The sequence below is a fragment of the Hippopotamus amphibius genome, chromosome 10 (assembly GCF_030028045.1).
Source record: "Hippopotamus amphibius kiboko isolate mHipAmp2 chromosome 10, mHipAmp2.hap2, whole genome shotgun sequence".
In the NCBI taxonomy this organism is placed as follows: domain Eukaryota; kingdom Metazoa; phylum Chordata; class Mammalia; order Artiodactyla; family Hippopotamidae; genus Hippopotamus; species Hippopotamus amphibius.
This window is the reverse complement of record NC_080195.1, coordinates 51,042,727-51,069,703: the sequence shown is the minus strand read 5'-3', so window position 1 is coordinate 51,069,703 and position 26,977 is coordinate 51,042,727. Positions and strand designations below refer to the sequence as shown.

At 36.6% G+C, this 26,977-nt stretch overlaps 1 protein-coding gene across 1 annotated transcript in view; it reads right to left on the bottom strand.

Moving 5' to 3' along the window:
- Positions 1-717: 717 nt before the first annotated feature.
- The window catches only part of POLQ (DNA polymerase theta), a 112,075-nt gene continuing 85,815 nt past the window's right edge, over positions 718-26,977 (bottom strand). The window contains exons 24-30 of the mRNA XM_057697538.1: positions 26,670-26,791; positions 21,658-21,842; positions 19,199-19,310; positions 13,143-13,267; positions 4,307-4,460; positions 2,073-2,188; positions 718-1,642 (exon numbers count right to left, since the gene is read on the bottom strand). Of these exons, the coding sequence (XP_057553521.1) occupies positions 1,529-1,642; positions 2,073-2,188; positions 4,307-4,460; positions 13,143-13,267; positions 19,199-19,310; positions 21,658-21,842; positions 26,670-26,791 (928 nt within the window). The 3' untranslated portion in view covers positions 718-1,528. The remainder of the gene's footprint in view (positions 1,643-2,072; positions 2,189-4,306; positions 4,461-13,142; positions 13,268-19,198; positions 19,311-21,657; positions 21,843-26,669; positions 26,792-26,977) is intronic.

The following is a 26,977-nucleotide window of genomic DNA, read 5'->3' as shown; positions in this document are numbered from 1 at the left end:
AGTTAATATACCATGTCGACTGAAATTCGAACTGTGTTGTAGGGACACTAGTGTTATTTAAGTAAACTGGAATTTTTGCGTAACTGAATCACGCGAAGCAAGGAGTGCCTGTTTTAAGTCCTGCTGATAGGTTAAAAAGGATGAGAAAATGCATGTAGCCACAGATGTAGAGCCGTGGCTACAGAAAATGAGGTGGAAGTGACCTATACGTCTGCACTCATATCTGGAGAACACTCATGTAAATAGATTAAGGTTTCTCTTGTGCTGGATTCTCAAGACCACCAGAATACTAACAGCACTACAGCTCTCCTGAGAAACATGGTACAGGTGAACATGGAAAAAACTCGAGAAATAGTAACTTCCCTCTTACCTCTGTCGTCTTCCGCACACTTCCCCCCACCATTAAAATGTCTGAGGATCTTGTGCACTAATATCCAACTACTAATAGAGTATTACACTTTGTTTATAAAGCAGCTGTCTTTTAAAATTCTGATTAATAAACATAAAAGAGATCTTATAACTGATTAAGAATATAATTAACACTTTCCATGTGCACAGACATTGTTGAACAAACTACAGAATAAGTAAATAGGATATACGGGCTTCTGATACTTAGACCAAACACAATTTTAAAAACTGAATTGCTGATGTAAAGTTCTCATAAGTTAATTTTATTAAAACAGAAAAAAAAAGTTAGTTATTCAACTCTGACTGGGATTATAAAGTACAATCTTTCAGCAAAAGTATTCTCACCATGCCACAGAGAAAGAGGCACTGAGGCACTGATGAGGGGGTGTCTTCCTTCTCTGGCAGTGTTATATTAAACTGCACTACAGACATCTGATCTTACAGATCAGAATACCTCTTGAAGAGGTGTAGCTTGTTTTATAGTACCTCAGTATTACAAATACATTCATTGCATGAATTGGGAGAGGGAAAGGAAGAAGAAACAGCAATTCATGAAAATCCATTCCTAGACTATGTCCATACCAAGTCTTATCAGTTTATAGAATTCTTAATTTACTAGCCAATGCTATTTAAAAATACTACTTCAGTAGTCTTACATCAATACTGGATGAAAACCACACACAACGCCTAACTCTGGTTTATGTGAAACCAAATCCTTATCTACCTCTGGCTCCTGCCAGGGTCTGTATCACAAGTGTCTGAATCCTGGTTGGGACGAATATGCCCGTGAGGCAGCCGTTGCATTTTCTTCATCTCAGCCAGACAGACCCAAAGTGCTAAGTGCATATTTCAAGCATGTGTTCTGAAACTGTTTAGAGCCACAGTAAACTATAAAAGGCAATTTCCTAAATACTCTTTGCAACTGAATATAATCATTAAACTTGATATTTTGCCTCAAAAAAAGTTTTCTCACACTACAGAGAATTTTGAAACTCTCACTATAAAATTACTATCATAAATTCATCGAGACTTGAGGGTTTCTGTTTTCATGAAGCAGGTAAAAGGGTAATTAATCTCTATTCTTTCCATGTGACTGTACCTACACCAGGCTTCCCTACAGTCACACATCAAAGCCCTTCAGCTCTCCCCAGCTGGCACCTATTTTCACTTTCACTTTCAGTTTCACAGAGAGTTTTATGGCATTTTCCATTTCATTCTTGACAATCTGAGCTACCTACAAAAAAAAAAAAAAAAGAGGTTAACAAACTCTGCCCAATCAAAGAATGTCTGCCACCCACCCACTGAGGTGATAAACCAGACTGGAGCTCTGCCTCATGGTGCTTAAAACTCTAAATCCCACGCTAGTCTGCACTGACGAGCAGAAGCTCTGCCAGGTTCACTAGAATGCTCAGAGCTTTGCAATCCTCAGGGCAAGACTCCACTTTCTCATCTAACTTCTCACAGACACAAATATCCCTGCATCAGGAATTTCTTTTAAAATGAGTTTAAAGCTGAGCACTCTTAGTTCTTTCTCTACCCTTAGGGATTCTACTTTTCTATGGCCATTCTGGGGCTAGGGAAGTGTTCCAGAAATCTCATGCATCTTAGCCTGACCTACAGTGTCTTAGCATTCTATAGAAAGGACAAAAACACTGCAAAAATACCTGAACAACATCCTCTTCTGCCACTTCATATAAGAGTTCGTCATGGAGTTGAAGGATGAAGAAGCCTCCTCTGATGGGGCAGAACATCCCCTGCAGTTTTCTCTTTGGTAACAATCCTACCCCATGAAAAAAGCAGCAAAACTTATCAGCATGTCACTGTGCATTGGGAGAGGTTTTTTTTCTTTAAAGAGAGATTTTGAGAAATCCTGGGAAATTATAATTAAGAGATTAAAACACACAAAATTTGGAACTATCAAGAAAATAATTACTTGCTGGTTGCTACCTAGCGCACCTATCCGGTAAACTCAAATCTCTACCTACTTCCTCCCAGAAATGAGGAGTCTGACAGAGCCGTCAGTAAATGGAGCTGACACTCCCTGATGTCTTTTTCTGGCCAGAAGCATCATCATGGTAGAACTGGTGACTCCCCAACTGGACCACATATTCTAGACAAGTGATTTCTAATCCTAGAGTCCAAATGTGGGCTTCAGAGAATATGCAAATTCCTTAAAGATATATGTAAAGGTCTATGTCTGTACATTTTTCTGTAAAGATGATGTATACCTTTTCAGTAGATTCTCGAAAGAACTTATGAATCCAAAAATGGTTAAAAATCACTGTACTAGACTTAGTCACTGTTTCGTAACTAGTGGGCCTAGTTGGTACAAATTAGGCGCTCTGATCACTAAAATAAATTTCAACATTAATACTTTTAGAGTAACTGCCTTTTATTGTTTGCCCATTTCTCACAGCAGTCCTGCCTTTTTGCCATCCAAATTCCCTACTTATTCTTTAGGAACGTACAAATACCATCTCCCTCAATATCTGGTGCTTCCCTCAGAGAGAATTCTTTAGCTGTCACTACCTGCAGACCAAGTTTTCTCAGAGGTGGTTCTCGCAGGGTAACAGAACAAAGGCAGATGCGGCATGGCAAGTTGCTTCTGTACGAGGGCTGCAAAGGCTGTGCATCTGTTTGCCAGTTTGGCTAAAATCTGATCTGCCCCATTGGGTTCCACTTATCTTCATCACTGGCTGTCTGGATGCTCTAGTCTTTCTAATCATTATACCTTTGTCCTCCTTGATTTCCCTTGGTTACTTGGCTTCGGACGCAGAATGCCGTGATCCCCCTGTTCCCTGTGTGGTCTGCTTCCTCAGGCTCAGCTCCCTGTGATCCTACTGACCTGCTACTGCCTTCCACTCAGCATGACCCAGTGAAGTCACCCTCAGCGACATACCCACATTGTCCTCACTCACTCTGAAAGCGATACTATCTGTATCCTCCTTTAGACACTGCATCATTCTGCTGTGAAGAGTCATGTAAATATTTCACAGTCAGGTATCATATCTTCCTTTCCTTAGATTTAAAATTCTAACACAAGTTGACAACTTTTACTTCTAAATCCTCCAAAGCACAAAGTACAATGTTATTCCCCAAATAAGTTTGACCACACATCCTCTTTCTACAAATATAAAAGTGTGAATGTGTGCATGTGTTCATGGAAGGTCATGAACAGGAAAATTAACATGTTCTTAAGGTGTCGTCTGAGGACCTATGAGGATCCCTGAGATTCTTTCAAAGCATCTGCAAAGTCAAATTATTTTCCTAATAACACCCAGAGGTTATTTTCCTTTTTCAGTCTCCTTCTCTCATAAGCATACGGCAAGGTGACCAATTAATTATCCTGGTTTTAGCACTGAAAGTCCCACATTCTGGGAAACTACCAGTCTCCCACAGACTGGGACATTTACCATCCTAGACTCTACAGAGGGTATTCCAGAGATTACAGAACAGGTGATACTGCAACAAACTGAATGCAGAAATATATAAGAGAATCCAACTCTCTTTTCTTAAGCCAGACATTAAAGAGATTTTCAGAAAAGTAAAATAAAACCTGTCATCATGAATTTTTTTTTGTTCTGAAAAAAAATGTGGTTATTTTCATAAAAATATGTTACTTATGCTAACACATGGTGGGTTTATTATCGTTATCTGTAAATGTTAATAAATATTTTTAAATTCCCAGTTTTAATTTCTAATATGGTAAATATTAGCAGATATAACACACATAAACAAAAGCTCTTTGGGATCCTTAATAATTCTCAGAGTGTAAAGACATCATGAGACCAAAATGTTTGAGAACTGCTGAGAAGTAAATATAAATCATCCCCCCCTTGTCTTTTCTGACATAATTAATCTCACCATGTTACAGCAGGGGCCTCATTTATGAACAAACCTGTCCTGTCACTCTGGAGCATACTCTCCCGATGGCCATGGGATTTGAAGGTTGAGTGGAAGGTCTCCAACTGCTTCTGAATATTAACTGTGGCTGTTTTGACAATATCAGCCGCCGAACCTTGGACTCTTGTGTTGACAGCCTGCCGCTCAGCCTGTGAAAAACAACAGAAGCAGGTGCTCCATCAGACACGCCAACATGGTTTCACAACTGCTCTTCTGGTGTCCACAGGTTAGTGCTCACGTGTGCAACGAGACTGGAAATCCGGAACTGAGATGTGACCCAAGAAATCAACTATAAGCTGCATCCTAAGAATAATGACTGGAATGATCCAGGGCCCTAAATTCTGGGCTGTCATTCACGGGAGGACAAACTAAACAGAAGAAGGTCAGATTGCTTCAGTTTAGAAATCTTCAACACTTAGGAACTACATTACACTTAAATGTATCTAGAAGCTCAACATTGCTTAAAAAAATATATTATAAATGTCCTAAACGTCACTTCAAAGGATCTATTCCTCAAAATACAATTCCTCTTAATCCTAAATAGATATAATTAGAATACCACTCTTTGTGATGTGGGTTGAAATGTTTCCAGCACATCCTCCACATCAGTGGCCTCTTAGTCCTATGTAGTTGGCCACAGCAAGTCTGCAGCCCTCTGCTATGAATCAGAGCTCTTTATGGGCTGTTGGGGCTAATCATTAGCTGCTAGTGAAAATGCAGATCCTAGATGCCTAGGTATTAAATAAGAACATCCCTAAAATTACTGCTGCTGTGAGCTTCTTGGCAGGTAACCATAGCTGCTACATGTGATCATCCTGGGGCAACAGGAATAGGGGTCTAGGTTAATATCCAAGGTGTAATCTGTCTATGCATATCACTCCTGTTGTCCCAAAAGGGCTCAGAAAATGGGAAGGGTCTACTCACTAAAGGGAGCTACGTAACCTGAGAGGTGTTCTCTAGTTCCCTGTCACCTGGGCTACAACCAACTCCTAGTATATTAAATACTGGTTACAGAGATAGACTTTTTTTTCTTAAACTATTGTTTTGTCAAATGCTGATGAATCCATTCTAAACTCACTCAGTTGTCACTGTTTAAAGAGTGACTGAATTTCAAAGTTCTACTGACTGTTCCCCTTCTCGAAACCATATGCCTTTGTGCAGTGCATTATGTTATTATTGCTTACTCGCTGCCCTTCTCTGTGAAGTCCCATAGCCCCTACCCACTGCCATGTGATTCAAAGTGCTTCTCACTCTAAAAGAATGACCTTGACTTGTTTTGGTCAATAAAATGTGAGTAAAACTGACATACAGCACATGTAAGGAATTTTAAAAGCTATCTAACACTGTCACAAAAAAGGGCTTATCCCAGATAGGGACTTTGCTTTACTCTGAATTTTAGAATGAAGAATATACAGAGCAGAGCCCTAGTCAATCCAGTACTAAACTATAACATGAATTAAAAATAAAGTTTCTTATTATAAGTCACTGAAATTTGGAGGTTGTTTATACTGTGACATAAGCAAATATAACTAAAATATATAATTCATTCTCGTGATACTGTACTTCCCTGATTCTATTCCAAAATAAGAAAACTTGGCAGTCTTGGCTTTGTGTCCCACAACCTCAGTCCCTTCTCATCACCAGAGCGTTTTCATGTGCATAAAAATATATAGGTTACTGGCAATAGGAGATTATGCTGTTAGGACCAACCCTTCCACTGACAACAACCAGAAAAGCTGGTCAGAAAATGCCTCTTTGAACGAATCAGACAGGAAAAGGGAAGTGAAGAATTATAGAACCTAGAGAACTGGGAAAGAAAGGACAACAAGGAGGTGATCCTGGCATTGGAGGCCACCCTTTCTCACAGGGAAATCAACAGATTCCAGAAGAGGCAGCTGAGAGGCTAGGAAGCTGAGCAGAACTTGATGGTCTTGGGGGGTGGGAACAAATATTAGGGTTCACAGCCCAACAAGTAGAAGGAGGCCTGGTAAGGAGTTGAGACAATACAACTGCTTTTATAGAAAACTAAGAAAAACAAAAGGCAATAGGAACAGATTACAGGGATACAAGTATGAGACATTCAACTACAGACTACTATCAGTCTTATTAGACTATAATATGATCATGTTATCAAGAAAATAAAAGGAAAAATTGAATATTTCAGCAGAGAACAAAATACCCAAACCAAAAAAATTAAAACAACAGAACTTAAAGCCCTTAAACAGTGCCTTCCCTATTGTTTGGTGTATGTGTGCAGTGGGGAGATAGTACTGACTTGGAGAGAGGATAAAAAGGCCTTCTGAGGTGCTAGAAAAATTCTATATCATTTAGAACCTAAAAGCTCAATAGTTGCTCAACAACAAATTGAAGAGCAAATCAGCCAATTAAAAGATATGTTAAATGAGGTATCACCTCACATTGGTCAGAATGGCCATCATCAAAAAATCTAGAAACAATAAATGCTGGAGAGGGTGTGGAGAAAAGGGAACTCTCCTACACTGCTAGTGGGAATGTAAGTTGGTACAGCCACTATGGAAAATAGTTTGGAGGTTCCTTAAAAAACGAAAAATAGAACTACCATATGATCCAGTAATCCCACTACTGGGCATACACCCTGAGAAAACCATAATCCAAAAAGAAGCATGTACCATAATGTTCACTGCAGCACTATTTACAATAGCCAGGACACGGAAGCAACCTAAATGCCTATCAACAGATGAATGGATAAAGAAGATGTGGCACATATATACAATGGAACATTACTCGGCCATAAAAGGGAATGAAATGGAGCTATATGTAAGGAGATGGATAGACGTAGAGTCTGTCATACAGAGTGAAGTAAGCCAGAAAGAGAAAAACAAATACTGTATGCTAACTCATAATATACGGAATCTAAAAAAAAAAAAAAAAGGTACTGATGAACCCAGTGACAGGGCAAGATTAAGGATGCAGATGCAGAGAATGGACTGGAGGACACGGGGCTGGGGGGGGCGGGGGGCGAAGGGGAAACTGGGATGAAGTGAGAGAGTAGCATAGACATATATACCCTACCAACTGTAAAGTAGATAGCTAGTGGGAAGTTGCTGCATAACAAAGGGAGATCAACTCGATGATGGGTGGTGCCTTAGAGGGCCAGGACAGGGAGGGCAGGAGGGAGTCACGGGAGGGAGAGGATATGGGGATATATGTATAAATACAGCTGATTCACTTTGGTGTACCTCAAAAACTGGCACAACAGTGTAAAGCAATTATATTCTAATAAAGAGCTTTAAAAAAAAAAAGATATGTTAGAAGAAAATATCCAGAATTAAGCATGATATAAAATATAAACACGGAAAATACCAGAGGATGTGAAAAGTGAGGAATTAAAAAGTTTAAAAATTTCATAATAGAAGTTCTAGAAAGAGAGGAGAGATTTTGATGAAGCAATGACTGAAGAAGAAATGACTAAGAATTTTCCAAAATCAACAAAAGATCTCAAGGTACAGATTCAAGAAGTCCTAATTCCCTCAAAAAAGGATCAATTAAACACACACACCCACACACAGGGACGTGAAGTAAAAAAAAAAAAGCACATCACAGAAAATCTGCTAGAAAGCACAAGGAAAGAAAAATACTGAAAGCAAGAAAGCAACCTAGAGAAAAAAGGCAGATTACATTTAAAGCAGAAACAGCTAGGCCAGGGGTGGGCAAACTACAGCCTACAGGCCAAGTCTGGCCCACCTCTTGTTTGTGTAAATAGAGTTTCACTGGAGCACAGCTGCACACTCATTTCTGTAGTGTCTCTGATTGTATTTGCACTAGGACATGAGAGTTGAGTAGTTCTGATGGAGACTCCATGGCCTACAAGCACATATATAAGGGAACTTACTTTTTCTGACACAGACACTATTAAAAACCTAAAGAAAAGTTCTACTTATTGGTAAAATGTTTAACATTTCCCTCTGAGACCTGAAAAGTGGCAAAATCACTAATTCTAATCAACATCATCCTGGCTAGTAAGTCAAGCAAAAGTGTTTAAAAAAAAAAAAAAATAAGACTTGCAAAGGCAGTTATAAAACTTTTTTTTTTTTTTTGGCAGATAATAACTGCGTAGCTAGAATACCTAAAATCATCCACAAATAAAATTTTGGAATCAGTAAGCAATATTTGCAAGGTTTCTAGAGAGAAGAACAACAATAAAGACAGTCACCTTTCTGCACCAGCAGCAAAGAGTTAGAAAACGTAAAACGGGAAGGAAAAGAATTTAAAAAGATACCATTCGCAATAGCATTAAACTTTTCAAATATCTAGCTATAAATTTAATAAAAACCTTGTAAGATCTCTTCTCCAAAACTATACATCATTACTGAGAGACTTTTAAAAGACCTACAGACCTAAATAAATGGATATATATAACATGTTTATCAACTGGAAAACCCAAATTTATAAATATGTCCATTAATCCCATCTTGATCTAAGAACTCAAGGCAACTGCAATTAAAAAATCCCAACAGGATTTCGTGTTTGTATAGAAATTCACAAGCTGCTTCTACAATTTATATGGAAATGCAGAAAACCAAGAATAGGCAAATATTCTTAGAGGGGAGAAAAAAAAGAAAGTTGGAAAAACTTACTTTACCATATATCAAAACATCTTATAAACTAGCTGCATAACTAAGGCACAATATGGCACTGCTTAAAGGATGAGTAAATACAATAGACTAAAACAATGTGCCCAGAGACAGACACATCCATATTTGTAAATTTAATTTTTGGCAGAGGAGGCACTGCAGAGCACTGGGGCAGGGCAAGGGAAGGCGGGCACTCAGTCTTTTCAATAAACAGTTTGGACAATTGTATATAGTTGACCCTCAATTTCTCAAAATGTATAAAAATCAATTCCTGGTTGATTACAGATATAAATATAAAAGTCAAGACCAAAAACTTCTAGAGAATATTGTCTTGACATTAGGGTAGAGAAATCTTTCTTAAACAGATCAAGGAAAGCACTACAATAATACAAAAGACTGATAAATCCATGGAAGCAAGGGACTCATATCTGGAATATATAAAGGACTCTCATAAATCAATTAAAGGACAGACAATTCAAAAACAAAAACAAAAAGACTTACACAGATGCTTCAAAAAAAAAGATATGTTAATAAACATAAAAATGGAGTTCAACATCACTAGTCATCAGGGAAAAGCAAATTAAAAGCATAATGAAGTACCAAGACTCAAATACCAGAATGGTTAAAAGTAAAAAGACCAATGATATCAAGTAACAGCAAGAATGTAGATACATTGCTGATGGTAATGAAAACTGGAATAATGACTTTGCAAAACTGTTAGGCAGATAAAAGATAAAAATATGCTTACTCTATGACTCAGCAGTTCCACTCTAAGGTAACGGAATTGGGTGTCACCAAAAGACAAATACAAGAATACTCACAGTGGCTTTATTAATGATAGCCTAAACCTGAAAATAACCAGAAAGTCTGTCAACATTAGAATAGTTAAATAAATTGCTGATATGTTCCTACAGTGGAATACTATTCAGCTAAATAAAGACATGAACTATAGCTGCTCATGGCACGTGAATGTCATAGACTAATATTTGAATGAAAAAAAGTCAGACCCAAAAGTGCATATGGTATAATTGCATTCAAATAAAATTCAAGTTCATATAAAACTAACCTACACTTTTGTGTGTGTGCACAGTGGGGATAGTATTGACTTGGAGAGAGCATAAATAAGCCTTCTGGGGTGCTGGCAAAACTCTCCATCACGATCATGGTGGTGGTTATATGGGTATATACATAGGTAAAACTTCAAGATTTACACTCAATATTTGTGCCCTTTACTGCACAAATGCTATTTCTCAATTTTAAAAATTTAACAGTAAACAAAATTAATACCCTCTTTTCCTCTAAAATTACTAAATAAGAGAATAAAAAGACCACAGTGTGGGAGAGAATATTTCCCACACATGCAACCAATAACAGGCTCCTCCAAATCGATAAGAAAGAGACACCCAAAAAAAAATGAACAAGAAAATGTGAGTTGGCACTTTCCCAAGAAAAAATAACTAAATAGCTAATAAATGTTAAGTTGCTTTACTTCATTAGTATTCAAGAAAAAGTAAATTAAAACTACAAGATACTACTTTACATCCACCAGAAAAGCTAAAATTATATTAACTTATTAGCAAATGTTGGCAAGGATGCAGAGCAAATGAGAACTCAGACTTACACAGGAGGACAAATTGCTACAACCACCACGTAACACAATGTGGCTTTATCTACTGAAGTTGAAGGTAAGCAGTGATTCTATGTCTACCACTTTACCAAACACAAACGGAAACACATGTGCATCAAGGACCTTGGACAAGAATGACCAAGTCAGCAAGATCCATAATAGCTCCAAACTAGAAACCCATCAATGGAAAAATGCATAAATTGTGGTATATTCATAATAACAGCGCTATACAGCACCCCTAAATGAAACAACATAAATGACTTGCCTATGTAATTTTGCATGAAAGAAGCTAAACACAGATACATACATATGCTATACACAGAGGTCAAAAACACATAGAACAAAACCATAGGGTTAGAAGTTACAGTGGTTATTTCTGGGAAGGCAGTAGGTGGCGATTAGGAAAAAGCATGAGGGGAGCTTCTGGGGTGCTGACAATATTCTATTTTTTGGCTCATATGAGAGTTACATAGGTACAGCTCTAGGATCATTTATTGAAATTTACCTTTATTTTTTGTGCTTTCTCTATGTATACTCTGCAGTACAATAAAAGTTGAAATAGAAAGTAAAACCAAACTAAACAAAAACCAATCAATAAATCTGGCTATATTTACTCCATTTCTGATTCAGAGGGTCAAAATTTTTTTTTCCCTCAGCAACAACATAATGAATCAGAACTCTGACTCCTAAGGAATTGGCATGAAAAGTCTTATTCTCACATTTTTAAATTCAAAAAATATTAGTTTTTTAAAAAAGTATATGGTTCATTAACATTAATAATTCTATGCTCCATTTTTCCTTATGTAAATCTCAAGAAACATAATCAATCCCAATAATAGATCAAGCCCAAATTTCTCAGCCTGCCATTAAGAGCCTTCCAATAGCTGATTCCATCTGACCAGTAGAAAATTATCTGCTCCTAAGTGACAACAAAAACTATCCACTCCTACCAGATTGGCTTTTAGCCAATCCTTACTCAGACTCTTATTCACTTGTGATTATCTTTTTCTCATCAATCTAAACTTAAAATAGTCTTCAAGAATCTGTATAAGTCCTATCTCCTGCAGAAGCCGAAATAATTGAGTATGCAGCTGTAAAAAGGAATGAGATGGAGCTATATGTAATGAGGTGGAAAGACCTAGAGTCTGTCATACAGAGTGAAGTAAGTCAGAAAGAGAAAGACAAATATTGTATGCTAACTCATATATACGGAATCTAAAAATGGTACTGATGAACCCAGTGACAAGACAAGAATAAGAATGCAGATGCAGAGAATGGACTGGAGAATTCAAGGTTTGGGGGGGCGGGGGGTGAAGGGGAAGCTGAGACGAAGTGAGACAGTAGCGTAGACATATATATACTGCCAACTGTAAAGTAGATAGCCAGTGGGATGTTGCTGTATAACAAAGGGAGTTCAACTCGATGATGGATGATGTTTTAGAGGACTGGGACGGGGAGGGGGGTGGAGTCGAGGGAGGGAGGGAACACGGGGATGTGTGTATAAATACAGATGATTGACCTTGGTGTACCTCAAAAACTGGTACAAGAGTATAAAGCAATTATATTAAAAAAAATAATAATTGAGTATGCATGTTACTTTTTATATTATTTTAGCTTGCTTTATTTATCTCTTCCAATACATTTTAAGACTTACTTTTCCTAGTGCATCAACTACAGTGCCTGCTTCACCTGGTGATATGGTAAAAGTCTGATAAATGTCTGATGTTTGTATGTGGATATTTGAGAGGTGAGAGAGTGAAGAAGTAACAAAAACCCAACTATTCTTCCATGGTCCATAAGAACATTATTGCTCTGAGAGATTTTAGCTCAAGACAGAAGTTTAGCAGTTTGGGGGCTGGATATTTTCATTACATACAATGTGTAGTGGGCACTGACACACAAAAGTATGGGGTAAGGGCAAAATACAACCAGTTAAAACAGGAAGGTCTGGACTGTAACAGAAACTTAAATGCTCAGATACACAGAATACTTCTATGGATCCCAATGATTTCAGAAAGATTTCAATCATAATTTGAGTAAACATCATCAATAAATATTTTGAATGATATTAAAAATAGCCTTCTTTAATATTTGGGTATCCTAATAACCTCTGATGAGCCAGTGCTTTTACAATAAATAAACAAAAGCAATGAACCAAAAAACACCACAATTCAATGACTGACTAATTTCTGAAGACTGGCAATCTGGTGTGACACGACAAACTAGTATCTGATATCTGAAACAAAGAACAATTAGCAAATGTAAGAATTAAGTTTATATGTAACTTATTACCAAAGCTAAAAAATAATTGGCTTATTAAAACAGAACATCTTTAAAAAAATAAATAAATAAAATAAAACAGAACATCTTTAATTGAAGCATTATTAAGCGAACCTGTATTTACATTAGTCTCCTAAAGATTGTGTTCAGCAAATACTGGCATGTACCACCACTTCAGAAGTTCTTCATGAAACAGAAGATCCAATTAATACGCTTGTGATCTCTAAAAAGGATATTAGGGTGCAGTCTTTGCTGAAAAAGTATGTATCATTAAAATATTAAGTTAAAAATCCAGAGAAATTTCAACGTACGTGAGCTTTACGATAAGGGTTGTTGTCTTTGATTCCTGGTAAATATCTACGCCTTCCCAAAATGGTCTGAACAAATCCATCTCTTTTACAATTCTTCACTGTCTCTCTCATGAAATGATTAATCCCTACAAAGAAAATGAAGAAATAATTACAAACAATGAACCGATGTCCATCCTTAATCTCACTTACTAGTTTCATATAGTGAAATACCCAAAACTTCGCCACAACTAACACCAATATCACATCATCAAAACTTTGCATATAAACTTTCATTCACTTTTTCATCCAGTTTTATTGAGAAACAACTGACATACATCACTGTGCAGCATGACAGTATGCTATACATAGATTGGGAACTAGTGCTCGCTTAGCCAGCACACACACACATACTGTGAAATGATCACCGCAACAGATTCAATTAACACTCACCATCTCATATAGCCATGAAAATTAGAAATAAAAGGGACTTTAGAAATGACATAATCTCTGTTTTTTAACCACCACCAACAAAAAATACAAAACTAAACTCCAGAACAACGGAGGAGGTATGAAAACCTAGGCGGTTTTATTACAGGACCTTAAGACTATTCCATGCTACTTTTCACAGGGTTCTGTTCTTTGATCACATGAACCCTCGTTTACTCTTTGATCTTATCATTTCCAAATCAACAGCTCCTTGTTACCATCTGTGCTATGATTCAAATAGGACCTAACTGAAACTAATGTATGAGTTATATTTCATTAAAAACATAAAAAATAAAATAGATTACCAAAAAAAAAATACAGGGAAAAAATATTCACAGGATAAAAAGGGATCTTGATAAAGAACAACAATCCAGGAAGTTCAACGTCAGACTAAACAGGAATTTCATTAAAAGCACAGAATAGAAAGGAAGGACAATAGAAAGTTATCTAAGAAATCGTGAGGAAAATCTCCCAGAGCCAAAGGAAGACCGCACCCTGACACACTGTCCTGACCTTTCAGAATTCAAAAGGAAAAAATGCTACAAGTTTTTAAAGAGACAATTATTTCAAAAGAAAAGAATCAGACTGGTATCAGACCTCCTGCTGGGTGCCTGAGGAAAAGGAACAATGCTTTCCAAGGGAAAAGTTCTAAAAGAAAATAATTTGGAACCTAGAATTTATACCCAGCTAAGCAAAATAAAGACATTTTCAGAACTGCAAGGACTTGGAACAATTAATCACTCGTGCGCTGTACCCCCAGCAAACTTCTGGAGGAGAAGGTTAACCTAAACAAGGATTTAAACTGAAAAGTAATATTTTGAAAAGCAAAGATCTAACAAGAGAGGCAAAAGGCACGTCAAGGATGACGACGACAAACGCAGCTCGGGGGCCCCGCTGACTCGCGGGTCTGATTCCAGCAGGAGCGTGGAGGCTCCTGGAAGACGGGACAGTCGGGACTGACGGCCCCCCCACAGGCGTCCGGGAAACGGTGCTGCAAGCCTCGGGGAAAGTGCGGAGATTCCGCACGACGGAACGTGGGAGACTGAGCATGTCAAAGCAGAAGCTGTTAAGTCCAGGAAAACCGTCAAGACACCAAGGAAAACTCATGAGAACGTTACCAGCTCGGTGGTGAATAATATTTACAGTGCCGTAACACTGAAAAACGGTGAACACGAGTTTAACCAAAAAACTGTGCTGCTGGGAGGAAAGGGTAAGGGAGAAAAGAGTGTGAGTGGAGCTGCGGTGTTTGTGAAAAGGCTAAGGCCTCGGGGGCGCCATCCTAGGAGGTCAACAGGCAGTGTCTAAAATTGACCAATAAAGAAAGAGTGGTATGGTTAAAAAAAAAAAAAAAAAAAAAATATATATATATATATATATATATATACATACACACACACACACATACACACACGCACAACTCACTTCTTAAAACTCAGAAAGGCTACATATAGTATGTTATTCAAACACATTCCTACTCCCTACATCAGCATTCATCCTTTGCTCTATAGGCCCGTTATTAGGTCTTGTGACTGTCCAGGATGAACTCTTCGCTCCAGAAGGGCCGAGCTCTTCGTTGCTCATTGCTGTCTCTGAGCTAGGGAGGTTCTTCTCTCCTGAAACATTCTTTTTCTATACTCTTTAAAACACATCAGGTGCAGAGACTGCTAATCTATCTTTATTCTTATGTGCAATTTCTGCTTTCTCACAGCTCTGTTCATCTAAGTAATAAACACTAATGCCTCCCAATTAAAACCCCTCATTTGAGATTTCTATTGTGTGGCTGGCACAGATTGTAGGTAAAAGGAAGGGGAGAAAACCCTGCCAAGTGAAGCTGTTGGTGATTTCTGACCACTAGCATAGGAATTTCAGAAAGCAATCAGGTTCTCATCTTCTCTTCAAGAATTACTGTAATACTGCTGAGTAAAGAGCAATGAAAAGGATGAGATTTAAGAGATTGCACCTCTATGAATTCTCTTACCTGACTCCTGTAGGAGGCCTTCAAATATTCAGAGATTGCAAGAACTACTTTAAAAAAGCAATCAATGCTGAGGTATAACTTACACACAATACAAGGCACCCACTTCCAGTGACCAGTTTGATGCATTTTAATGAATGTATATACCCCTATAACAGCCATTACAAGATACAAAACATTTTAATCACCTTCATAGTCAGCTCCCCATTATCAGTCTCAAACACTCATGGATCTACTTTATTACACTGTATCTTTTTCATGTTCTTGAATTTCATAAAAATTAAATTACACTGTATGTTCTCACTGTGTCTGCCTTCTCTTACTAAGTAGCATTCCATTGCAGAGATATACCAAAATTTGTTTATCCATAATCCTGTTGACAGCTATTTGTTCCTGTTAAAAAGGAGATAGCAGGCCCAAAATGGAGTCATTTGTGCTAAACCCTATGTCAGCAAACCAAGACTTAATACCTAACCTAATTGCAGTCTCAACATCCCCAGAAATGTAACCTTTAACCAGTCAATCTGGAATTACACGGTCAGCACTAGAGAGGTTATCTGCCCAACAGGCTCTTCCATTCCCCTTGGGAGGGTGACCTTGCCTGAAACAATGCATTCTTTGCTAATAATTTCCTTTATCTGCCTACCCTTCTTCCTGCCTTTAAAAAACTTTCCTTTTCTACAGCTCAGTGGAACTCCTTTCTATTGCTAGATGGGATGTTGCCTGATTCATGAATCACTGAATAAAGCCAATCTGATCTTTAAATTTACTCAGTTGACAAACAGAAATGGAATAATAGATACAGAGAACAAACATGTGGTTGCCAGAGAGAAGGGAGTGGAGGGAGGAAAGAAATAGATGAGGGAGATTAAGAGGCACAAACTTTCAGTTACAAAACACCAGTCACAAGTATGAAAGCTACAGTGTGGGGAATATAGGCAGTAACTATGCAATATCTTTGTGTGGTGACAGATAACTTACCATGGTGACCATTTTGAAATGTATAGAAATATCGAATCACTGTGTAGTACACCAGGAATTAACATAGTTCATAGGTCAACTATACTTCAAAAACAAACTCATAGAAAAAGAGATGAGATTTGTGGCTACCAGAGGCAGGGACTGGGAGGAAAGGGAGTGGGTGAAGGTGGGCAAAGGTACACACTTCCAGTTATAAGATAAATAAGTACTAGAAAGTAAATGTACAACATGATAAAGCTAATTAACACTGTTGAATGTTATATATGGAAACTGTTAAGAGAGAAAATCCTAAGAGTTCTCATCACAAGGAAAATGCCTTTTTTTCTATTTCTTTAATGTATCAATATGAGATGACAGATGCTCAATAAATCCATGTGGTAACCATTTCATGATGTATCTAAGTCAAATGATTATGCTGTACACCTTAAACTTATAAAGTGCTGTCAATTATATCTCAATAAAACTGGGGGGGGGGAATTTTTTATTTACTCATTTGGATTTTTGTTCTTTAACATTTCCAGTCTTTGGCTGCTATGAGTAAAACTGCTATAACATTCACATACAAGTCTTTCTTTGGATGTATGCTTTCGTTTTTCTTGGGCAACTTATCCAATAGTAGAATTGCAGAATCATACAGTTAAGTGTATGTTTAACTTCATATGAAAGAGCCATACTGTTTTCCAAAGTGGTTGTACCATTTTACAACCAATCAGCAATGTAAAAGAGACACAATGTTTTTAAATTTTAGCATTCTAGTGTTTTTGTGATGGTATCGCTCTCTGGTTCTAACTTGCTTTTCCCTGAGGACTAATGATGATAACACTTCATGGAGTTATTCACATATCTTCTTTTGTGAATGTCTGAATCTTTTGAACTTTATTTTATTGCATTATTTACCTTCTTAGTATTGAGTTGTAAGAGTTCTTTATATATTCTAGATGCAAGTCCTTTGTTAGATAATAAGAACTGTAAATATTTCCTCTCAGTCTGTGGCTTGCTTTCATATTTTCTTAATGGTGTCTTTTATCTTTTTATTACCTTTTATGGTTAATTCAGTGTGAAATTCTTGCCTACCTCAATATCACAAAGCTCCTCTCCCTTTTCTTCTGGAAGATTGATAATTCTAGTTTTTACTTTTCGGTTTATACTTCATATCAACTTAATTTTTGAATATAGTATGAGATAAAAGTAGAAGTTTGTTTTTTTTCCATACTGGTATCCAGTTGTTCTAGCACCAATTGTTGACAAGACCATCTTCCCTCCACTGAACTACCATGGCAACTTTGTTGACAATCAACTCACCAAGTATGATAGGTCTATTTCTGCATGCTCTATTGTGTTTCCTTATTCCCTGTGTCTACCCTTATACCTATCTTGATTATTGTAGTTGTAGGATAAATTTTGAAACCAAGGAGTGTAAGTACTCAACATTGTACTTTTCTCCCCAAAATTATTCTAGTTATTCCAGGCCCTTCGAACTTCCATATAAATTTAGCTTGTCAAGTTTGACACCAAAGTCTAGTGATATTTTGATTGGAAATGCACTGAATCTATAGAACAATTTACAGAGAACTGTCATTGTAACAGTATTGTGCCTTCTAATAAATTAGCATGGTAAACCTCACATTTACTTAAGTATTCTTCGATTTCTCTCAGGATTGCTTTGGGGTGTTCAATAAAGTCTTGCACATACGCTGTTAAATTTATCCCAAGTATTTCATGTTTCTTGATGTTATTGTAAATGATTTTATTTTTACTTCATTCACTAAGTGTTTATTGCTAGTATATAAAAATACAACTGATTCAGGGACTTCCCTGGCAGTCCAGTGTTTAAGGCACCATGCTTCCATTGCAGGCGGCATGGGTTTGATCCCTGGTCGGGGAACTAAGATCCTACATGCTGCGCCGGCATGGCCAAAAAAAAACAATTACAACTGATTTTTACAAATTGACCTTGCATGATGGGAACCTGTGCTAAATTTAGTTATTTGTTCTAGTAGTTGTTTTTGTGGAATTCACATGATTTTCTATGTACAAGATCATGTCATGTGTGAAGTTTTTCTTGTTTGGAGACTAGGGACAGGGTTGATTACAAAGGGGCATAAAGGAACTTTGTGAGGGGATGGGGTGATGGTTCCATACCTTGGTTGTAGTGTAGACTGTATGACTGTGTGCATTTGTCAAAATACATAGAACTATATACCTAAAAAAGGTGAATTTTATTCTGTACAAATTACCTCAATAAACTGCCAGGAGAGGATTTAAAATGATGATATTCAAACTGCTCTATAAAAGCAATTGTTCTCTCACAGTTTCTGGTACATTTAATCAATGGTTTACTGTGTTCAAGATAAAGCTATATACACCTAAAGCACAGGACAATTCCTAGATTTTTATGAGATTTTCACAATGACAGTAGCATATACATCAACTTCATTTTGCTATTCCATTTCTGTCCCTACTTTTATGAAAAAAGCACATCTTTGTAATGATAATAAGTAAAGCTTAATGTTGTTTAATCAACGCTTGATGAAAACTTCATTAATAGAAAATTCTGTAACAAATTTTTAAAAACATGGAAAGAGAGTTGAGAAGAATAGATCCAGAAGATAATGAACACTTGATGCTTCCTTACCGGTGTATCTGGACTTGAAGGAGTCGATGTAGCAAGCAGCATCGTTTTCTTTAATACCCATCTGCTCTCCCAAAGATTTAGCACCCATTCCATAAATGATTCCATAGCAAATCTGAAAGGGACTCATCACACTCAGTAAACTACAGGTCATAACTACATAAAATGCAAACATAAAAAGTTCATTTGGATCGAAATTTGGTCAACTTTTTAAAGTGAGTCAAAGAAGTTAGACTTGCTTTGGTGGGTTAGATCCATAGAAGCTGATATCCAGTGAACACCTTTTCTGCCTTTTAGCAATATTTTTTGAGGTGGGGGGAGGAGGAGGAGAAGGGGCAGAATATGAATGAGTATGAGTGTGTGTGTGTGTTAAGAAAACAAGCCTAGCGATTGAAAAGGAAAGATTTATTTTTGACTGTCAAATGACAGTCAGAAGTCTCCAGAGCAGCTTTCTACTCCTCGTAATACTTCATTAACTGCTGCTTAAAGAAGCGCCTAGGAGTCAGGAAAGAGAAGAGTTACAAACATTCCTCTCCTCACCTTTGAATAGGACTAAAAGAGCAGGAAGAGTAGACTACATGGCTTCGTAATAGGGAGGACGTCACTGGAAATAAACATCCTCTTCATCTCACAGCCACCTGAAATCCCACAATTGCAGAATTCATTTGTGTTAAACACACACTCTTGAGAAAATGTTTGGGAGTAGTGGAAGAAAATGGTCTAAATGGGTCAATAAAGAAACCAACTTAATAGTAAGTCATTACTTAATAGTAATTGCCTGGGTTCAAATCCTACTTCCACCATTTGCCAGAGGTATAATCTTGCACAAGATACCTTGTATCTCAGTTTCTTCAACTATAAAAATGAGAATAGTAATACCTACACATCATGAGATTGTTAGGATGAGTTATATATATATGTTTAGGATACCACCTGACATAAAGCAAGATCTACGAGGGTGAGTCAAAAATTATCTGTACTAAGACAGTGCAGCCAACAGAATTTTTAATATAACTGGAGTGTGGATAATTTCTGACTCACCCGCATATATAAATATTGTTAAATAAACTTTAAAAAGATAACTTGCAAAAAATGATTATCAAAATGCCAAAATACTTTCCAAAATACTTTTTTTTTAAATTACATTGAGAGGGATTTTTTCACTACTATTTTCTTTTCCTTTTAGGTCTTTTTACCACTTTCTTTTCTTAACTCAGATATTAGTGCTAGCTGATATTCTCAGCAAGATCGAGATCTAGATGAGACAGTTTAGTGCATGGTGATTCAAGGAAAAAATGCTGGTATGGCATAAGCACAATTAAATCATGCAAGAACTTATTAAATAGAGGCAGCTATATACATGTTTAGATTACAGAGTCAGAATGTCTAAATTCTGGCATTCTGAACTTATCCTGGCTCTACCACTTATAGCTATATGACCTTAAGCAAACTACTAACTTTCTGTGCCTTGGTTTCCTCCTATGTAAAATGGGGATAATAATATTAATACCTATTTCATGAATTTATTATGAGGATTAAATATTGGAATATTACCTAGTTAACCTATGGTTTGATTCTTGCTAAATGCAGGACTCCTGAGAGGATTAAATAGGACAAAGCTGGCTTTCTAAATAGTGGAAGAAACAAGTGTTGGCACAAAATAGGCAGTGGTGAGAGGAAGTGTCTCATGCCTAAAGATCCAGTCAAGAATCACAGCTCTGAGTAACAAGAAGTGTAAATATAAAACTAGTAAAGCAGAATCTTAAGACATGAAATTGGTGTGCCTTTACCTCAGCCAAGAATCCTGCTCCCTTGAAAAGGGCATCAGATTTCCCACAGGTCATGTGATAAGGAAGTATCAGCGTTAATTTAGGCCAGGAAAGGGTGTGGATGTGGCCTTTGATTTTCCCTGTGCCGGACAGTCATCCAGGAGTAGGAACTACTAGGGGCCCATCTGAAAGGTCCAAGGGCAGTATGAAGTTTCACAGGCAGATTAGCTAACCAATGGCCTCAAAAACCTAAAAAGCTAACAGTTGGTTATAATCCACAGCTCAGCAACATCTACTTTTCAACAAACATTCAGAGAGCACCCTTCTATAAAAAGCACTGTGGCTCAATGTATGTGAATATAAAAAGATAAATATATGTGCGCTTACAGGCTAGAAAGAGATTTTAAAAATACACACACACATACACATCTACCACCACCACCACAATACCTGCCACTAATGCATATGGCTTTCCCAAAACTAAGCAGCCTCAGACTAAGTCTATCTGATTCTTTCTATGGACTCGACAAAGGAAAATATGAATACCATGAGACAGGCTCAGATGAATGCTGTGAAAAATCCAATGAGGGAGAAATCACTCCTCACCCACAAATGACTGAGACAGTTAAAAAAAAATTTTTTTAATCATTAAAATTCTCCTCATTTATGTTAAGCATGTTCACTAAAGATCACCTGCTTTGCTTGTTGCCTCAGATCATCCCCAACAGACTCTGGCTCAATCATCTTCCATTCAGCTGCGATACTCCTGAAAACATCAGCTCCAGTGTTTAGTACTTGAATGAGACGATGATCGTGGGATAAATGAGCCAAGATCCTCAGCTCAAGTTGAGAGTAATCAGCAGCTAATATTAAACCACCTGAAACAGAAATGATTTTAGAAAAGTTGATACAAAGACAAAACCAAGTCTTATAACACCAAGCAGGATGACAGAAATTTAGTTCCAATGTAGAACCATGAGATCATGTATCCAAAAGCTAAAACCTTGCTCTTAAAATGATGCAATTCAGTTCTGTAATGTAAACATTTTTTTGCTTAGCTTTCAAGGATATGTAATATATGTAAAGCCAACCTTGACCTCTGCGCCTTAACCACTGTGGTAGTGCTTTCCTCAGTGTTCCTATAGCACTGACACATAATCTAAAATGGTTCTTTCATGCCTGTCCCACATAACACTGTGCCATTAGGGATGGGAGACAATCTTTCTTTGCATTCTATAGAAATACACAGTTCTTGGTACCTAATAGGTCCTTAACAAATCGTTGTTGAATGAATGAACGAGTAAATGAAGAAACTGGTTTCTAAGGTGCGCACATTTTAAGGGGACTGGAAAGAAACGTGTGCTCTGCTTTGAAAATAAAGTCGTTCATCAGAAAAAGGTCAAGTGGTCTGTATGTGAAGAAGAGTTATTAGGAGGATTCAAATAATTTATCTATGTACTAGAAATGACTGGATATGCATGGCAAAAACAAAACAAAATAAATAACATGAAAGCAGGGTTAAAGAAAAAGTAGAAAAATATCTGCAACTGATATCACAAAGGACTCACTGTTATAAAAAAAAAGGCGCTACAAATCAAGAACAAAATATAAACAAGCAGTTCACAGAACTAATAAAAACAAAAGAACCTTAAACATATTAAAGAATGCTCAATTTCATTCACACTATAAGAAATGCAAATTAAATCTACAATAAGAAACACAATTTTTTTCTACTTATATTGCAAAAACCCAGAGGTTGGACAGCACATTCTGTGGCAAGGCTGTGGAGAAAGAAACACTCATATATTGTTACCGGGAAGTAAATGGTAACTGTGTCCCATTAGATGGCAATGTGATGATATCTATCAAAATGAAACAGGTTTTTTACTCTGTGACTCAGTAAACAAGCCCACAGGTTGCTGCAAAGATTATCTGCACAAAGATTATAAACTGGCTTATGTCCAGATTACTTTACTGATAATCACAAGTCTTCAGTGTAAAATATTAAACAAAAAAAGCAAAGCAAACAACAGTGTGTATGGAATGCTTATGCTTGTGTAAAACAGGAGAAGAAAATAGTACATATTCATATTTGCTTGTATCTGCATAAAGAAATACTGGAAGGGTATATAAAAAACTCAAAAATGTAATTAACTATAAGAGTTGTAAATAATAGGACAGGGAAAGAAGCAAAGTTTCTCAATATATACCTTTTATATATTTTGATTTCTGAACTATGTGAATGAATAACCAATTCAAAAATATATAAATACTGATTTAAAACAAATGACCACAACTTTTATGGCCTTCCTGCCATAAACAAAACTGGACAAAATACATGAAATAACAGTGTTCAGATGCTGGATAATAGGCAATGCAGGACTACAATCCCTGAGAAAGAGGAAGGAGAAGGGAGATAAGGGGAGCCATGCAGCTGTCTCAGGTTTCTGAATGGAGGCAGTGCAGAGAAGGAGAGAAGAAACAAAGCACTGTGGTCTCTGAGCTGCACTGCTGAGGCTGCTAGACCTTGTGAAATTTGGAGAGAAAGGAACTGTGCATAAAAGGATCACCAGAAATATGCAAAGTAATCCCTCTGGATTTTTGACCAAATACTAAACTGTGCAGGGAGAAAGTTCAAGGAACCAGGCAAAGAACAAACACTAAAGAAATAATTATTATCAAAGTTCAGCTATCAGGGGAACAACTGCTTGAACAATATGCTCTTGAATGTTGAAAGATGTTCCAGCTCTGAACAGACTGAGTGGAGAGACCTTGCTGAACAACTTGAGCACAAAGTAGAGACCAGCATAAGGCCACACCTTACAATGAAGGTTAATCTAGCCCTAGAGTAAAGGCTACTCTAAACACCTGCTCACAAAGCTTTAAGTCTCAAATGATCAGCTGATATGAAAGTAAATTAACTGCCTGCCAGAAGAAAATGCTATAAATGAAGACTACAAAATCCTGTCAACAATACAGTAGTCATAATGTTCAGCATACAATAAAAAATACTAGACATATGAAGAACGAGGCAAACATAACTCTGACTAGGAGAAAATGCAATCAATAGAAAAATGACTCAAATTACAGAGATGATGAAATTCTAATATGTTGAGGAATTTAAAGAAATATGAAAATGGTGATGGAACAAATAGTGAGTTGCAATAAAGTAATGAAAACTATACAAAAAATTAAAATTCTAAAACAAATTACAATATCTGAAATGTAAAATTCACTTGAAGGATATGACAGCAATTAGACACTGTAGAAGAAAAGATCAGTGAACAAACAAAATATCCATTGCAGTACAGAGTTTAAAAAAAGGAAAAGAGGAGAATAAAGAAGAAAAGAAAAAAAGCTTCAGTGATCTGTAGGACAATACCAAGTGGTATTACACATGTATATTTGGAGTAATAGGAAAAAAGGACAAGATAGGGACAAAAATATTACAAAAAATAATGGTTGAAAATGTTCCAAATTTAATGAAAAATATAAGCATACAGATTAAGGAAAAGTAAAAAAAAAAAACATTAAACTCAGGAAATTTAGCAAATTCAAAAGCCCAAATAGTAAAGCATAAAAATCCACCCAGAGACTCACACCCAAATCAAATTGCTAAAACTGAATAACAAATTTAAAACATCGAAAAAGCATCCCGGGAAAAAATATATTATACTTGGAGGAATAGCAAGAAAAATAATGGTGTAGTTCTCATCAGAAATAATGCAAACCATAAGCTAATGGAAATGTATATTTAAAGTGCTAAAAGAGAAGGACTATAAACCCATAAATCTATGTCAAGTAAAAATATCTTACAAAAGTGAGGATAAAATAGAGAAATTTAGAGACATGAAAATGCTGAGAGACATCAGTCAGTAGAACTGCACTAAACAAAAACAAAAACAAAAACAAAAACAAAACCCTTAAAAGTACTCTGGTGAAGAAAAGTGATAATCGACGGAAACCTGAGTCTACTCCAAAGAACAGTGTCAGGAATGGTAAAAAAATGAACAGAAAGAAAAGACACATTTTTGTTTCTTGATTTATTTGAAAGGTCATAACTGTTTAAAGCAAATAAAACAAAAAAAAAACAAAAAAAACAAAAACACTACATATCAGAGGTTATAATAGTAATAGAATTTAAACCTATTACAAGAAAAGGGAAATGGAAAAACTCCTTACGTTATGGATGAAGTGATGTAAAATTATTTGAAGCTAGACTGTGATGTGACACATATTGTAAACTCTAAAGTATCTAAGATACAAAGTTAAAAAGATAACAGAGGAAATAAAACAATAATAAAAAATAGTCATTTACAGTTTTTTAAAAAGAATAAAGAACAGATAGAACAAAATACAAATGATAAGACCGCAGACAAGTCCAACCATATGTCAAAAATTACTTCACATAATTAACTGTTTAAACACTACATTTAAATGGCAGAAATTTTCAGGTTAAATCCACATACATTTAATTTAAATTAATTTTTAAATTTTAAACAAAAGCAGTATAAAATATTGTTGTGTTAAACATAATTTTATTATTTAGCTAAGAATAAATACATATCATAAAATATCATTCAGCCTTAAAAAAGAAAATTCTGACACAATTACGACAACATGAATAAACCTTGAAGACATTATGCTAAATGAAGTAAGCCAGGCACAAAAGTACAAATATTATATGATTCCACTTACATGAGGTATCTAGAGTGGTTAAATTCATAGGGACAGAAAATAGAATGGTGGTTGCCAGGGGCTGTGGAAGCTGGGGAGAAGAGTTATACTTAATGGGTATAGAGTTTCAGCTGAGTTGGGGAAGATAAAAAAGTTCTGGAGACGTATGGTGGTAATGGTTGTAACACAATGTGAATGTACTTAATGCCACAGAACTGAATATTTAAACACAGTTATAATGGTAAAATGCTGGTAGTTCATACCTAAAAAGCAAAACTGAAAATTGCCAAATGGGTTATACTACCAGAGACCTGAATTCACCCTTGGAACATAAATTTCTCATAGAATTCAAATAAATTCAGCTGGTTAACTGCATTTACCCAGACCTCCCAGCTGGCAAAAGATAAAAGAGCAAAGATGTATACTAATAGTAGGGATGATCTGGGAGTTAGATCATGACTTCCAAATGTTTTGATGAAGAGTGCTGAAGACAGAAGAGTGATGAAGACAGAAGTAAGACAGCCTTGAGGGCTACCCCATGCAATAGGAAGCAGCATTAGGAGAAGTGGAGAAGAAATAAAAGAGCAAAACAAGTTAGAAAGAGACATATATATATATATATATACATTTTTTTTTTAATTGTGCCCTTAGAGGTGAAAGGAAGAGAGAAATTGAGGAAAGAGAGGGTTGATAGAGTGACAAATGCTAACAAATGTCAAAGAGGCTGAGGACTAACAAAATTCAATGGATTTTGCAAAAAGTTTTACAATGACCTAGGATAACATGATTTCAGCAGGATGCTGAGCAAACAGCACAGAAGTTTCTCACAGAGCAGATTTTGAAGACAATGATGACTGACTGTTATAAATCTCGCAACACAAAGGGGAAAAATAGGCTCCACCAAAAAGAGGAAAGATGGAGGAACTAATGCATTCTTCTTCGTCCTATTCATAATTCAGGCTTTCTCAGTGCTTTGAAAACCATTCCTACAGCAAAAAGAAGCTCAAACCCATCATCAGTTACCTTACCTGGGAAAGGCACAAAGGCATGTCGCATGCTAACCGAAAACGGCATTCCTCTGTCTGAGGCTCTCTCCTCCATCTCTGCCTGGTGCCCGGGGTTCAGGCCACAACCCTTCTTTTTTCCTCCTCTGTTGTGCAAAAAACAGCATCAGCTGGACATGAAGTAGTCTCAAATATATGAAAACGATCTGAGTTTTTCAGTAAGTCAATGCTTCCATGTAAGAAATCTGAAACCCACTTTAAAGCTTAACAAAGATACTAGACCTTGTTCAGCAAACATTCAATTGAACAGGAAGTAAGGTATTTCTGCAATA